The 16722-nt window shown below is 37.6% G+C and overlaps 1 protein-coding gene across 3 annotated transcripts; it reads right to left on the bottom strand.

Annotated features, from left to right (window-relative positions):
• Positions 1–327: 327 nt before the first annotated feature.
• LOC131254747 (aquaporin SIP1-1-like) lies at positions 328–13283 on the bottom strand. Of its 3 annotated transcripts, none has more exons than XM_058255463.1 (3): positions 12732–13277; positions 11108–11380; positions 328–505 (listed from the first exon to the last, which is right to left on the bottom strand). In XM_058255463.1, exons 1-3 carry the CDS (start codon positions 13041–13043, stop codon positions 359–361), a joined length of 732 nt encoding a protein of 243 aa, XP_058111446.1. In that variant the 5' UTR covers positions 13044–13277; the 3' UTR covers positions 328–358. The 3 variants fall into 3 exon arrangements, with proteins under 3 accessions (XP_058111446.1, XP_058111449.1, XP_058111448.1); XM_058255466.1 differs by lacking the exon at positions 328–505 and adding an exon at positions 1512–2067 and having other exon boundaries at positions 12732–13282; XM_058255465.1 differs by lacking the exon at positions 328–505 and adding an exon at positions 8874–9024 and having other exon boundaries at positions 12732–13283.
• Between the last annotated feature and the right edge of the window lie 3439 nt (positions 13284–16722).

Here is a 16722-nt window from a genome sequence, read left to right as displayed (position 1 = left end):
TGCAGGGAATCATCAAGGTATACTTTTGGCTACATTTAGACAAGAATCTTACAAAAATCTCCATAATCAAAACAAATCAAAATTTTGTGGGGCCCAATACTGTTATCAGTGGTTAGGATTTCACAGAAGCTAAGAAAGGGCGTTTTGTTTGTTTCAATTATAGACAGAAGTTAGCATAGGCAGCATATACAAAAATCTATTTCTTTGCCAAAAGGCAGTGAATGCAAACTATTGCTAACTTTATTTCCTTGAGAGAGAGAGAGAGAGAGAGAGAGAGAGAGAGAGAGAGAGAGAGAGTACTTAGTATTCTCAGGCTTTCTTCTGAGAGAGAGAGAGAGAGAGAGAGTACTTAGTATTCTCAGGCTTTCTTCTGCTTAACAGGAGGTGGGAAGATAAACCGGAAAACCCAAGCAGCAAGAATCGCTCCAATGAAGGGGCAAATCCAGTAAACATAGTACTGCTCCCATTTATTGTGGGATTTATTGAGATATGCCCAGCCAAACGCCTGCAATAAACCATGAATTTTGTTTTTTAAGTTATTGCTCAAGTTATACAGAAAGAATAAGCATCAAGAGCAGTGACAGAAGATGCGACAATGAACTTGTTGCATGTTGCATTCAATGCGCAAATATAGAAGCTGCAAGTAACCCAGGTCTCTACATGCAGGCAAACATGAAAATCTGAGACACCCATGAGGTGGGCCACACCAGGTAGATAAATGGCCCAAAAATCACAAAATGTACGAAATAGACAGACACCTAGAAAATTAAATTTGTTTCAGCAGTTCCATTTGTTTTCTATGTTTTGGACCATCTCATGAGTATCAGACATGGGCTATACGGCCCCCTGATGAACTGCTTAGTTATCAAAAGCGTGCGCCAGATCCAACCCATGTGCTGGCATGGGTAGAGGAGATGGGTTCTGCATGCACATGGTATTAGCAGACCTCGTACATGTTTCATGTTTTGTGAAAGCTGTTCTTCACCACTAACAGTAATGTCTGGAAATTTACAGCAGCAACACATGTCGTCTGAAATGGTCTGGCAGATATGAAGCTGTCCAGTAATCTAGCCACTTGAAATTTACTTGTGCATTGATACACTTTCAGATCATTCATCAGGTCAATCCCTGGGTGAAATTCCCAAATTGATTCTTTGATGAGTAATTTTCGACCTTTAATTTCAATTAATAGAGTGTCTGCATGAATTTCAACCTATGAACGGAATTCTTGAAAAAGGCATTTTTATTTTTCAATCTATTTTTAAAAAATCACAAAAAATAAAAAATAAAAATTGAATTACACCAACCAAAGTCGATCGGTCTACACACTCAAAAACATAACACTTACATAGAAAGTAAATGGTAAAACAGAAGAAATTCGGATTTCACCAATTTCATCCATTTTTCACTTTGGAAATCAAAACTTTCTTACTTCAAATCAATTTCAGTGCATCAACATCATGCATAGACTTGGATTTCAACCTTGTTTTGTTAAGATCTCTTGAAAAACAAAACAAATTTATCAAAAGAAATTTTAATTTTTCTCACTTTTGGAGTTCTGGCTCAAAATCCCTCTCTGATAGTGATTTCTCTACCACAAATCGTGTTTTTGATACAGAAAACTCAAGTCTACTTAGTCTAGTGCCGATATATCACAATAAATTAACTATTGTGATATATCTTCGATATACTATAAAATGTGTATTCCATGCCAGTTTGGTATGGAAAGCTCGCCGATGCAGAAAATATCGGCGTTGATGATGAACCATTTCCTCTACCGATGATTATTGATAGTCCTCACAGTCCAGTTCAAGATCAGTCCAAGCCCGTCGAAAAGCAGTTGAAGGTGTACACCCGGAGGAAAGACAAGGCCCTTAAGAGTTGCTCATTGATCATCACCTGTCCTCGAACTCGATACCTTTGCTTTTCTCACATGAGTTTCTGATTGCTCTTCGGAAGGCAAAACAGTCATACATCTCATCCCCATCAGTAACTGGGTCATATACACACTTTTCTACTTTGATGACTCTACTTCAGATCCTAACGCTGTAGATGCCCTGACCATCACTAAAACAAGATGACGGCCTCAGAGAAATAAGAAATTTGGGATCTACACTAAAGTTGCTGGAAGGTTAAGCATGCCGTGGGCTGCAAACTGGTGTTCACCATAAACATAAGCATGATGGATTAATAAAGTTCATATGAAGCGCATCTAGTCGCAAAGGGATTCAGTCAATGGTATGGAGTCGGTTATCACGAGACATTTGCCCAGTTGCCAAATTGAACTCTCCAACTACATATAGCCCTTAACAACAGTTGGTTGTAGAGAATGCATTTCTTTACAGATATTTTTAAGAGGAAGTATACATGGATCCTCCACCTAGTTTGAGTCTCAAGACTCAATGGAAGCATGGGAAGCTGTGTATGTTGAAAAAGGTCATTTAAGGGTTGATACAGTCCCTTTGGGCCTGATTTGATAAATTCAAACTATGATCTCAAAGATTGGTTTTCCGAGTAAGACAAATCACTAACAGCCTTAAATCACTAACAGCCTTCCCACTATACTAACCATATGCGTCGATGATGAGCTTTGCTAAGCCCACATGGATGTGCAATAAAGCTCATATGCATGCCACAAATGTACCAGCATGGCACTTGTATGGGATATAATCTATCCATCGGGTTGGTCTGACCTACATGTTTTCCCAAAAATAAAATCTTGTCCAATCAGCATGCGGGCCCCAATATTGGAAACAGGTAGATGGGTTAGAAAACTTCAACCAAGTTTTTCAAAGTGGTACATTTGTTTTGCAAACTGTGACCCACCTGACCAGTGGGTCGACCTGGTTCTTGGGGCTGGGCATCAATGTAATGGCGCTGTTCTAAAGGATGAATTGGATCTTAGACCTATCCTGCCATGTTAGCATGTGTGGCATGTACATGAGCTTTATTGCACACGCATTTGGGCTTACCAAAGCTCGTTGATGATATAGTTCTCTTAAGATGCAGTGATACTGAGATTGAAAATGTTAAAGCCTTCAAACTTTGATATTAAGAATTTGGGGCACCCTTTAAAAGTACTTTATTGGGATTGAAGTCGCAAGGTCCAAGCACAGCATCTTTTATTTGCTAAAGAAAATGTGTTACATCTCCTCAGTGTTACAGGCATGTTGGATGCTAGGCCATCTAATGCTCCTATTGAAGTGAATCATCATCTCCATGATAAACGATCCAAAGTCTGGATCACGCTGGGTTCTGTCATTGAGATTATTGAAGGGTGAAATAGTGGTTCTTCTAAACCTCAAGGTGCACTTTGGATGAAATTGCCCCATGGCATAATGCAGGAAAATTGGAAAGAAAGGAAGAAAATAAAAATATTCAAAGATAAGAAGTTTTCATTGCTGTCCTTGCATACTGAAGTAAATGTTTCCCTTGCCTCTTTGGGAAGCTATTTACATGTTTTCCATGGGATTCCTCTATCCAATGTTCTTCATGAATGGAACTGAGTCAATGAAGATTTTCAACGAGGTTCCTTAATTACTACTCAGTGCTCTCCCTGCTTAAGAATTTGGAAGCTTAATGCAAATGGCAGCTCTCTTGGAAATCATGGGGAGTCGGGGATTGGAGGTATCTGTTAGCAAGGATTGAAAAACAGTATTGGTGTACTGTAACAGTCACCACTGAAACCAGGTAGTCTAATCCAGTATCGCCCTATATCAAGCCATTTCAGGCTGATACAGTCATATATTTGTTTGGAAAAAAAATGACCTCTGTATTGGGCAATACATACCAATTCCGAATGATACTTTTAACTCTTCGCATGGGACAGAATGTTAGGCAGTTGAGGAACAACACATTCATAGGATGAGCAAAAATGAAATGAGGATGTTGAGAAGGATGCATGGCAAGACAAGGATACAATTACACATGAATGCATTCAAGGGAATTTAGGAGCAGCACCAATAGGTAATAAGATGAGGGAAAGTAGACTTAGATGGTTTGGTCATGTGCAACGGAGACCAAGAACTTCGCAGGTAGGAGTGAGTTGGTACAAGTTGAAGGCTCTAAAAAGGCAAGGGGAAGGCTCAAAAGGATGTAGGTGGAAGTAGTAAGAAAAGACATTGATGACCCATGGTCTAACTTAAGCTATGGTCCTCGATAGAGTGGAATGGTGGAAAAGGCTTCATGCAGTAGACCCCAACTAGTTGTGAGAAGGCTTAGATGCTTTTCTCATCGCAAAGGGTATCAACAATTATATAAGAGCTGAAACCATGGCGGTTAAAATCAGGATTGAGCTATTTGCTGATTGTTTCGGTGGCTGGCTCATTCTTAAAGGACACTCCTTGGCCATTGCATAGGCCTTTGGGAAGGTCCCTCCTTGGATTCTACCCTTCATTCTAAATGAGATTAGAATGCAATGCCATTCTTTATACGTTACCTTTAATCTTCTCTAGAGAGAAGCCAATTGCCTTGATGAATCTTGTTTCCTTTTCCATTTGTCTTTTTTATTACTTAGGGGTTAGCACACATGAGAGAGAGAGCATACGGGGGAAGGGCACAGGCTACACAGAGATAAACAGTCTCCAGGCTACTTGGAAAGAGGGACTGACCTACACAGAAAGAGATCCGCATGTAGCAAGAGAGGGATGCAGCCAACAAGCAGAGAGAGATTAATATGAGCTACACGTGGATAGAGGGTGTTATGCGAGCTTTTTGTGGGTAAAATATATAAGCCATTTAATAGATTTTTGCGAGCAAAATCCGAACCCTTAGTTGTTAGGAAGCCACACCTCCAACTTAAAAAAATATCCATGGCTCTATTTAAAATGTCTTCCCATGTCCTTTAATATTCAAAGTTCATCGCTCTAGGAAAACTAATTGCGCAGGTAAAATGATCATCTCCGCTACTTGCGTCATATATAGTAAGATAAAATTCGTTATTCAAAGAAAAAAAGTCATTTGACCAGCCTTGTGGACCATCTCAACCAACTAGTTACACCTAAAAAAGTTGACCATTGACCCATGGGGCCCACAAAAGCAATCAATTTGGTGTTTTGAGCAATCATGGGGCCCACATGATCCATGTGATCACACAAGTGGAGTCATCAGCAGGATTAGTATCAGTAGTTTCCTATTTTTGAACAAATTAGTACTTGTTTTCCTTTTATATTTTGAAAATTGCCTGGCTAATTAAAGTTAGTTTTAGGAATTGAGGTAAATTGAGAAAGTTATTAACCAGTGTTTTAAATAGCTTTGCTATTTAGCATATAGCTTAGCCTTAAAGCTACATAACTAATGAAAATACCTTAAACAACGGGTAGCCTATGCTACATGCTACATGGCTTACACGAAGTTATTTTTCACTAAAACATTAAAGGCAATTCATGTTTTCAAAGATTTGTTACATTTTCATTTATAAAAAGAAATTAGTTAATTTTTTCAATTATTACAGTATTTATTTTTTTTGTTGAAAGATGAAGTAATAGTATTGATCTTTTCCTATTTATCAATTATTTCAGTTAGGTTGCTTAGTCTTTACCTTTATACTTAATCTTTGCCTATTTTTCCTATTATTTTAGCTATGTTTGGTCGCACCAAATGTCATTAAATTTCATTCTTAATCAGATTGATTTGGTGCAAAATCACATGAAATTTCTTGATATTTGGCACAATCAAGCACAACCTTAATTAAAAATTTAGAAGTAGCATGTAGAAGTGATTGCAGTATTGATGGTATTTATCACTCATAGTTGTTGGCTGCATGCTAGTCATGATCCCTACTCTGTTAAAGTCTCAAAGACAATAGCTATGGCTACCTACTGATGAGAGGGTTTGTGATGGGTTTTGTTCATGAAGAAGAAATAGTAAGGGGCTGTTTGGATCATAGATATGAATATCAATATCATATCAGTTGATACGACCGTATTGTATCCATATCGACACGAGATGATATGCGATGCGAGGTCGTATTGGCCCGATACGAAAAAATTAACCCAATATAGCCAATAAAGGCCGATACGCCCATAAAAGCCCAATTTTGTTTTTTTTTTTGTTTTTTTTTTTTTAAAAAAAAAAAAAATTCACTCTCCTCTTCTTCTTTTTTTTTTTTTTTTCATTTAAACCATGGAAGAAGCTTAAAAACTCATTTTAGGCTAGATCTAGACCTATTTTAGGATCAAAACAAATGATTTGAGGGAATTTGACAAATCGAAGTGAAGTAGACCATTATGGGAAAAATAGGAAAGAATGGTAAACTTTCATTTTCTTTTTTATGTTTTCTTCTTTTTGTTGAATTTCAATCATGGGTCCTAGTTCACCAAATCATGCTTGAGAAGGTTCAATTGTCCAAAATGAATTTCTAGATCCATGGATTCATCAAGATGGTAAAAAGAGCCGAATTGTTGTGATCGATGCAATTATGTATGATCCAAAATAAAATAAAATAATAATAATGGAAAATGTTATGCTTGCTTTGTTTATACTGTTTTTCTGCGAGATGCCAGAAATTGCTTTTATCCCATTCCTAGTAATAGTATGTATATTGCAAAGAAGACTACTTGATCCCCCCCCTTCTTTTTTTAATCAAAATGGGCATGTTGTGACTATGCTAGGCCTCCCATCGGGAGATTGTAAATGCCATGTAATGCATCAATAGTTTTTTTGTACCTAATAGAATCGAATTCTAGTAGATAATAGGCATAAGTAGGAGGAGAATACATGCAGATAAATGAAAGGAACAAATGATTCTAGGAGCGATTACTCATCTTCCTAATCTTCCACACAAGAAAAGGAATTTTCCACCCTTTTCTTATGTGGAAATAATAATGATTCTTGATCCTGCTCGTCAAAGATTACTATTTATTTGATTTTCCAGTTTTATCAGAACTCGTTTGTTTAGATTCATAAGTAGTGGACAAACCAAAAAAAAAAGGGGTGGGAGTAAATTACTGAGCAAATAAAACTTCTTCAATGAACTTACTATTTAAAATTAAAAAAAAAAAATTAAAAAAAAAAAAAAAAAAAAAAAGCAAATAACAAATGTAATGAGATCATCAATAAGGATTTGGATATGTGCAAAAATCCAAGATTCCATCTTTTCGCCCAGAGCATTAAGAGTCTTTTTTTTTTTCTTGAAATTTTCTTTTCTTTTTTATAGAGTAAGATCAGTATCGAAATGATTTGCAAGATGTCTCATCTATAGAAATCGATATTGTGTCATCCAATCCAAAATACGAAAAAAAAAAAAAGAAAGAAAGAAAGAAAGAAAGATTGTTTGTTGAATATCTTATTATTTTCTTTTTTCCTAATATTTCCCTTAATTCTTTGACTTTAAAAAAAATAAAAATAAAATAAAATCTGACCAACATGGGCTGATATGGCCCCGATACCAATACATATGACGCCTTATCGTATCATTTTTCTGCCGAGCCAATATGCCGATCGATACTGACATTCAGAACCATGGTTTGGATACAACAATTGTCTTCTTCTTCTTTTTTCTTTTTCTTTTTTTTTTTTTTTGTTATGGTTAAAAAAAGACTAGAACTAAAAATAATAGTTAAACTTCGTTATGTACAAAATTTTAACCCTGTTTGGCAAACGTGTTAATATGGAGAATTTTGAACTCCATTTAAAAAATAATGTACTTTTCTAGAATTGAAATTAAATACACAAAGTATCATCCATCAGGCATCCATGAATCTGACAGTTAAAAAATGATTTTTACAATTTTATGTTTGTTTATGATCCATCTAAAGTGGACACACTATTTGGACGGTCTAATTTGAGAGAGACATAATTGAGTGTTGACATATGCAATCACATATGCCATTTTAACTGCATACACCGCATATATCATAGTGCCGTATGCAATTTTATGACCATTGGGCATTTGTTTGCAACTGCATGTGCCATAAGTACGTGATTATGCCATCACATGGCTGAGCTTTTTTTTTTTGCCTTTTCTTTGATCTTATCCTACCTTAATCATCTCTACTAATCCTCTTTGATTCATCTTTCTTTATAAATAAAGGAGTTCCTCAGAGAAAATACACATCGAAATGGAAACTATTGAGAGAATAAAGAGAAACAAAAGCAGGTTTACATTTGTCCACTGACTCCACTCATACAATAATAAACATCGATCCTATCTAGTGGGTATATGTAACTATGTTGGATTGCTGGAAGAAGGCCCTGCATATGCTGCCTTTATGAGTGAGCCTGTTTTTGTCATTGCCCAAACATTATAAATAAATTAAAAATTAAAATTAAAAGTGATACCAGCAGTGGTAGCCATGGCCACCATCACCAAACAAAGAGACTGACATCCATGGCTGACCACCGCTAGATCAGCAATGTGAGCTGCTGCCGTAGCAAGTTGCTGCTAATTGCATGCAACAAAATCCCCTCCTTCTCATCTCTTTCCTTTGTTCAAATCCAATTGCAATCGGCTACCGGCCACAGCTGGCTCCCATGGCTGCTAGCTGCAACCATAGCCCACAACCGTGGCAGCTGGCAGCAGCCAGCACTCATGGCTATTGGCCGCATGCTGGTGATGATCCCTACTCCAGTGAAGTCTCAAATGCGGTAGCTATGGTTATCTAGTGATGAGAGGGTTTTTGGTGGGTTCTTTCCATGGAGAAGAAACACTATGGGGCTGTTTGAATACGACAAATTTTTTTTTTCTTGTGGTTTAAAAAAGATCAGAACTAAAAATAATAGTTATATTTAGTTTTGTACAAATTGTTAACCCTGTTTGGTGACCACGTGTTAATATATGGAAGAAATTTGAACTCTGCATAAAAAAATAATGTACTATTCAGGGAATTGAAATTAAATACACAAAGTATCATTCGTCAGGCATCCATGAATCTGACAGTAAAAAATGACTTTTATGATTTTATGTTGGTTTATGATCCATCTAAAGTGGGGCCTACTATATAGTTTAATTTGAGTTATATATTGGAGTGTTGTCACATGCCATCAGTTGAGGTTCTACTGGTGTTCAAAATTCGGGCACCATTCCTATGAGTGACCAAAAAGGAAATGGTTAAGACACAGTTCAACTAGTGAAGAAAAATAAAGATAATCAATGCACAACGGAAAGACAAATGGAGGTAGTGATTGAGATATAGTTATGGAAGAGCTTATACATGGCAATGGGATGCCAAATCTCTTTGTATGACATGTGCTATGGTCTCCAAAATCTTCAAGGGAAGAAGATTGGAGTACCAATGCTTCCATGACAACTTGCAAGCAGAAAGAGAGAGCGTAAAAGTTGGACATCGATAACGGGTGCTGAGGGAATTACACATCAAAGATGATATTGGAGAAATTGAAGATGGATGTTGAGAGGCTCATACTCACTTGGCAAAGGGGTTTTGAAATGAGAACAAAATCAAGGTAGCATACCATTGCTTGATTTCTTTTTCAGCCAATGATGACTAACACAGGTTTGGCATGATGTAGTGTTGATGGATGTGTGTGATAGATCTGTGCGATGTATTACTCAGAAGGCCATTCTAATAGGTTCTAGATCCTATGATCTGTAGATGTAAATTCCGACATGATCAAGAGAGATAGAAATAAATTCGAGTTCCATTCGAATCCGATTGATGGATGTATCAAATATCAGGTTTAATCATGAAGCGAGCCAAGGAGATTAAGCTATTGAGACCAATCGATACTTGTACCCTAGGTAAGGAGATCAAAATTTTGACAGAGAATAGTGCAAGCAAAAACAACCACAAGAAGCGTAAGATGAAGAAGCACACCCCTATAAAACACATTTTGCAAGTCATATGGCTTGTCCAGTGGGTCCCACACATGGAAATGTGTGTTATAAATTTTTAAAGAGATTGATGGATTTTATCAGGAGTCCAAAATTAGATTGCTTTGATTGTCTTTACTTAATACTTTCCAAGTATAAGGAATCTTATGTTAAGTCATTAGCAATTTTTCAGTTTGGGAGATTAGTGTTTTCAGGGATCTTTAATAGTATATGTTAAATAAGAAAGGGATAAACATGAGAGAATAAAAGTAAGGGAGCCCATTTGTATACTATTTTGGGTTATTTCTTCACTCAGAATTATAGAGATTTTATGTCTTCTCAGATGTCATATGGCAATATAATTATGAATAAAAATAAATTTTCTTCAAGGGAATTACTCCTCATGAAGAATGTGAACACCCTAACCCCAGACTCCAAACATGCGTACGCAAAGGTTCGGTCCTTCTTTATCCATCTTCCATTATTGCTTGTGCAAAACCCTTCTACCCTATGTCACTCCCCCAATGAGAAAATCCTAACACGGAGATTAGTGACCTGCAAGAAATGGGTGGCTACCAAAGGAAATACAAGAATGATCCCATTTTATAACTGAAAGAAGGCCAAAGATCCAATGCTGGGATCATCCAATGTGGAAGATATTTGGAGCATGCTCATCCAACATGGGGACCAACAAACTAATGACTGGATGGATCACTGAACCATGGACCCCAATTGCAGAAACTGAAAACTGAAGGACCATATGTATTTCCTAAGATAAAAGGATTTAAGGAACTTTACAAACTAAGTTTGTTCAACAATCCTAACACAGATCAGCGACCCAACAAAATGGGTGGACTGCCAAGGGAAATACAAGTATGGTTTGAATTCAACTGAAAAAATAAAGGCCAAAAATCCAAACGCTAGGATCATCCAATGTCAAAGAAATTTTGGGTGTGTCCATCAAACACGGGGCAAAACAAACTAATGGACCAGATCACTAAAACACGGGTCCCACTGATAGAAACTAAAAACCTATGCATTTCCTACAGTCAAGGATTTGAGGAATTCTACAAATTAAGTTTGTTCTGTGATTATTATTATTATTATTATTTTAAATTTATTTTTTATTTTTTTAAATGCATCCTCATAGACCATTTACACAAAATAAGGAGGCATATACATCAGCCATATATTTAAAAAGAAACATTTCCATTACAAGTAGGTTAAAGCCTTAGATTCACAAGCAACAGAAGACTAGGAATATGATATGAAAAATCAATGAGAAGATGAAACAAAGAAAGAAAGAAAATTCATAGAAGAAGAGGTCCAACTACTCACATTGACAGGATTCATGGATGGCCCAGTATAACCAGATCCTGCAACAATCATTGACATGGTCGAAACAGATAGCAGACATGTCTGCAACAGTACATTTTTGGGCCCCTTCTGGATTATGAGAAGGGCAGCAAAGCTTATTAAGAAGGTCAAGACACCTTCAGCAATGGCCCCAGTGTGCTGATCGACTTTCAAAGAAGGTCCCACAAGCATATGTTTGTATTGTGGAGGCATGAATTCCATGATCGCCATGGCCCCACCAACTGCCCCAGCTGCCTGTTAATTGATAATAATAATAATGTAACTGCAATCAATACAAGTGTAGAAATCTCTCCATCCTTTAAGGGGGAATGTGAACGGCACTCACTCAAGTGACATGAAGAGGGGCTTAATCACACATGGAAATGTGACAAACATATGCAAGATCCAGACCATTCATTGGATGGGTGCCACAAAAAACTTGCCCTTGCCCAAAGATCGAGCTGGTCTAATCATTATGTTGGCTACATGCATATGTTGAACATCAACAAGTGGACCCATCAAATATTTTTAGGCTCCAACTGATTAATGGCCTAGATCTTTCTTAAGCATGCCATGTCAGCATGTGAAGATGAGTCCACACTCCATCTCAATCTAGCAAGCCCCATCAGGCATCAGCAGCATTCATCCATCTTTTAAAAAGGATGAAACATGGGGAAGTTCAATTGAGAATATGAGATTCTGTTGGCCAGGCCTGCCTTCCACCGATCCAGGCCGTTCATCTGATGCGCAACAGGAAACACCACAAGAAACTTCACCCATCAGATGATCCTAACCGTCTGATTTGGCCCATCGATCGTGTTTTACCTGTTTTCTTTCTTGCTTTGATAAGTGGCAGTGATACACCAACAGACAGCTAGGATCCTCTGCAAACTGTACATGTGGGGCCCACATTCTAGTGTAATGTGGGCCCCACGGTGGATGGAAGATAACCCCCAGAATCTCCCCTTGTCAGATGATCCTAATCATCCGAATGTAGGTTGGAGGGGACGCGGCTACAGGAAGTTCCTGTGATCGGAAGCTATGTGGGGCCCGCAGAGATTCCCATAACAAATCCAATCCGTCCATCAGTTTCTCAAGACCACAATATGATAGGAGTCCAAAAATCATGCAGACCCAAAACTCAGGTAGGCCACACCACACGAAACAGCAGGAATCGAAGGCGCACCATTGGAAACTTTGTGGGGGCCATCAGTGTGATATTTGTGCCTACAGCTAATCTGAGTGGTACTGACACTATGAACGGTTTGGATGGCATATAAAGATAATGGTCGGCTCCATGAAGGTTTCAACGGTGGAAATTTCTGTTCTCATTGCTTCGTCTGGTGTGGCCTACCTGAGGTTTAAATCTGACTGATTTTTGGAATCATATCCTATTGTGATCTGGAGACACTGATGAACGGAGTAGATCTGTAACGGACATCTCTGTGGGCCCCACATAGCTTCCAAACACAGGAACTTCCCGTGGCCAGGTGGGCCCACCAGATCGAAACTGGGCCCCAATGACAATGATAGATCATCTCCATTTCTGTCCGTCAAATGCTGATAAATAAATAAATAAAAACATGGGGAATGGGGGATTGCTAACCTGCGCAGGGAGGCGCAGGCCGACAGAAACGAGGTCGTCGTGGACCCCACCAACGCCAGCAGCGTAGAAAGAGGCGGTGGCTGTGGGATTGAAGCTGGCGCCACCCAAGAGCTGGCCGAGGAGTGTGAAGAAGAAGACGATGAGAGAAATGAGAACGGTGTCGATAACGAGATTGGGGAGTGGGCCCACCAGATGATGGTCCAGATTGAGAGCTGACGCTATGATGGACGCCAAAACGCCGAGTCCGGAAACGCAGAACATCCACGTGAATGTGATGAGCCCATCGAAAATAGCCAGCTTCACCACACCCATTCTCTCTCCTCTCTTCCAACTTCGATTTTAACAACGCACCAGATGATGAAAAAGAGAATTTACCTACGACCTTTTTAAAGATACTAAGGTAAGGGTCATAGTTCACCACCACTTATTAGGAAACAGATTGGCTACTGGCTGATGGTCGGTGCTCTGTGGGACCCACAATGATGTATTTGTTTCATCCATTCCGTCCATATATTTTTATAGATCATTTTAGGTTACGAGATCAAAAATTAGATATATTGTTTTCCTGTGGTGTGATCCACCTTAGATTTGTATCCCTATAATTTTTGGAATCAAGCATAAAATTATCTGTAAAAATGGATGAACGGCATGGATGAAACACATACATCATGGTGGGGTCCATAGAGCACCGACCACAGCCACCGGGTTACTGGCAGGGGGAGTAGCCAATCCGTTTCCCACTTATTACGTCTGTCACTTGCACCATATCAAAAATCGGGTAAATCGAAAGCTTACCTAGGCGCATTGAAATCTTATCATGGCCCACTTAAAGTTTTGGATCGGGATGGTATTTTGTTTCGCTATTACCCTTTTGAGATTAGCCTTACGAACGGTTTGGATGGAGTATAAGGGCTAGTTTGGACGAGCAGCGTGCGAAGGAGTAGCCTGTATTAGGTGGAATAGGCTCCTCAACTCCCACAACGTCCGTATAGCCATTGCCATCTGTTTGGACAGGCGGTGGATTTGCGACAGGTGAGAAAATTTGCTAGATTTGGAAGGATTACGTCTTTGGATTTTGGGGGTTATCGGTGGTATAGCACAATCCTATGAGATCAGTGCTGGATTGGGGTTTTTTTCTCCCTACCAGTCTCACGCCCGATGTCCATCGTACGAATGAAATTCGGATTGGTTTTCTGACGTTCGGATTTGGCGGTTTGGGTGACGAGATGGTAGTGGGAGACGATTATTTTAACGCGAAATGGGGTTATAAGAAGCTGTTTCAGGTCACGATGGCCATCACCAGTCGAGCCGGTGCTGTCATCGCGAACTAACGGTCTTCTCGAGCAGAGGTAGGTCATCTTCCTCGCCCAAACTCTATGAGTAAACCCTGATATCTCTTGCATGTTCTAGTATGGCCTGATCTGTGTTGCGCCTGAGAGGGATGAGGTGGTTTTCCATGCATGTGATGTATGCGGCTTCGTCACAGGCGAGACAGGCCCTCCGATATGGAGTTGGCCTGTGTCGTTGGCTACAACGGCTTTGTTTGACATTCTGATTATGGTTTAGATGGATTTTCAGACAATACGTCATATACCCTGATCTTTTGCTTCCTATTGTTGCCGCCTTTCATTGATGAGTTTTCTGTTGTTGGTATATCTCAGATAGTTTTGCATAGGTGTATCTCAGGTATCTTTTCTATTGTTGGTATATCTATTGCTTGATTTTCTATAGTGGGTATATCTGAGAGGGATTTTCTGTTGTTGGGATATCTGAGATGGATTCTCTGATATATCTGAGGTGGATTTTCTGTTGTTGATATATCTAATGCTAGATTTTCATTGTGTATAAATCTTTCATATGGATTTTACACATGTTGGTATATGTCAGATGAATTTTTACTGCTATATCTCAGATGGATTTTTGTGTTCTAGGTATATATATTGTTGCATTTTGTTATATCGGGTTTTCTCAGATGGGTTTTACAAATGTCGGTATATCTGAGATGGATTTTTTGGTATATTTCATATGATTGTCTGTTGTTGGTATATCTATTGATGGATTCGTCTGTTGTTGCTATATCTCAGATAGAATTTACACATGTTGGTATATCCTAGATATATTTCCAACATGTCATCAAATTTCAATGACTTTGTTTTATGTTTTTTAAGTATTCTAATATCACATTATTAGAAATCTGTACATGTGTTTCTTGTAGCATATAGTTCTACTTGAATATTCTTGCTTTTTCCTGCTTATGGGTAGCTAACATAATGCAAATTACGGTACATAGTCTATTTAGCCATTACTCGATATTGTTTTCATGTTCTGAGAAATATATATTTTAGATGTTCTTATTTTGGTGTTATTTTTGTCTTTGTCTTCTTTTTTTTTTTCCTATAAATTTATTCCTTTTCTTGTTTTGAGTATATGGTATCTTCTTCTTTTATAATGAGATGGTTTTCTGGTATATGTCACATGAATTTAGTGGTATATCTCAGGTGGTTTGCAGTGTTGATATATCAATTGCTGGATTTGTCTGTTGTTGTTATATATCAGATGGATTTTCTGTTACAGGATTTTACACTTGGACATCATAATTCTGTTATCAAAAATCATGTTCTGCTGATGAATTGTACATGTATAGATGATAGTTTGATCAATGTACAGATGACAATTATGGATTTTGAAGGATTGTTCTGGGAATAAACTGTATGCCTTGGAATCCAGTTATGAAATTTTGTATTTTTTAGTACATGTATAGATGATAGTCTGGGAATGTATAAATGCAAGCTGTTTAATTTGATACTGTTCTTCTGAGAATAGACTAATCTCGTTGGAATCCAGTTATGAATTTTTCATATAGAAAGTACATGTATATATGAATTTTTGATCAATGTATAAATGATAGTTATGAATTTTTTGTTTTGTTTTGTTTTGTGTTTTTTTTTTTTTCTTGTGAGAATAGACTATTCTCCTTGTATTCCAATTATGTATTTCTCTTGCCTAAAGTACATGTACAGATGATAGTTTGATCAATGACACCTTCTTCTTCTTTTTTTCTTTTTTTTTTTTTTTGTTTATATTTATCCAAGCAATTTTTACTTTCATCAAACAAATGCCTGGAAATCAGGTTCTGGGGAATTTCTAGGATCACATTGTGTTTGACAATTGTGAAAATCTTTGAACCGTCCTCAGTTGGTGTTTGTTTGGGTTGCATAAAGTGGATATTTTTAGACTGCTTGACAAGATAATGATTTCTTTGAAAATTAAAATGGACATTTAGTCTCTGTTTTGCTGAGAACAGACTGTTCTTTTGGAATTTCACATAAAGTAGAGATGTATACATTATAGTATGATGAAGGTAGCCATGACAATTATGGATTTTTCATGTTTATTTGGGAATAGACTGTTCTCTTTGAATCCAGTTATGAATTTTTCATTTGGTTAATGTACATGTATAGACGATAGTTTGATCAAAGTATAGATGATAGTTATCAATGTTCTTATGATTATGCTGAAAATCGATTGTTATCATTTGAGTATACAGTTATGAATATTTCTACTCTAGTGTACATGTATAGAGGATAGTTTGGTAGTTAAAGTGGAGACTTAGTCACCGTTCACCGTTCTTCTGAAAATATAATGTTCATCTGGATTGTTACATACAGTGGACGTTTCTGGACCTTGTTGCAATATATTTGTACTTATGAGAAATTCTATTCACCTAGTTGCAGTGTTACATTGGTATATCTTACATGGAATTTCTGTTGTTGGTTTTCAACGAATCCAGGTACTTGGTGTAATGTATGCCCATAAATTTCTCTCTGTTTCACATTTAGTTTAGACTATTGATTTGCGTCAGAATCCTGTTATCTTATAATTGTGTGTTTCCAAATTTGAATCCACTTTTGACAACTGTATTGTTTCTCAAAATGTTTTTCAATATGGACTAAATCCAACTGATACAATATGGAATTTAAGACATTAGGTT

Source organism: Magnolia sinica, chromosome 9, assembly GCF_029962835.1.
Source record: "Magnolia sinica isolate HGM2019 chromosome 9, MsV1, whole genome shotgun sequence".
Lineage (NCBI taxonomy): Eukaryota > Viridiplantae > Streptophyta > Magnoliopsida > Magnoliales > Magnoliaceae > Magnolia > Magnolia sinica.
This window is presented reverse-complemented; position numbering and strand designations above follow the sequence as displayed.

Coding starts and splice junctions, on each gene's coding strand:
- LOC131254747 (XM_058255463.1), bottom strand. CDS start 13,043: ATGGGTGTGGTGAAGCTGGCTATTTTCGATGGGCTCATCACATTCACG. Junction 11,381..12,731: donor GCCTGCGCCTCCCTGCGCAG/GTTAGCAATCCC, acceptor ATCAATTAACAG/GCAGCTGGGGCAGTTGGTGG. Junction 506..11,107: donor CATCCATGAATCCTGTCAAT/GTGAGTAGTTGG, acceptor GGTTTATTGCAG/GCGTTTGGCTGGGCATATCT.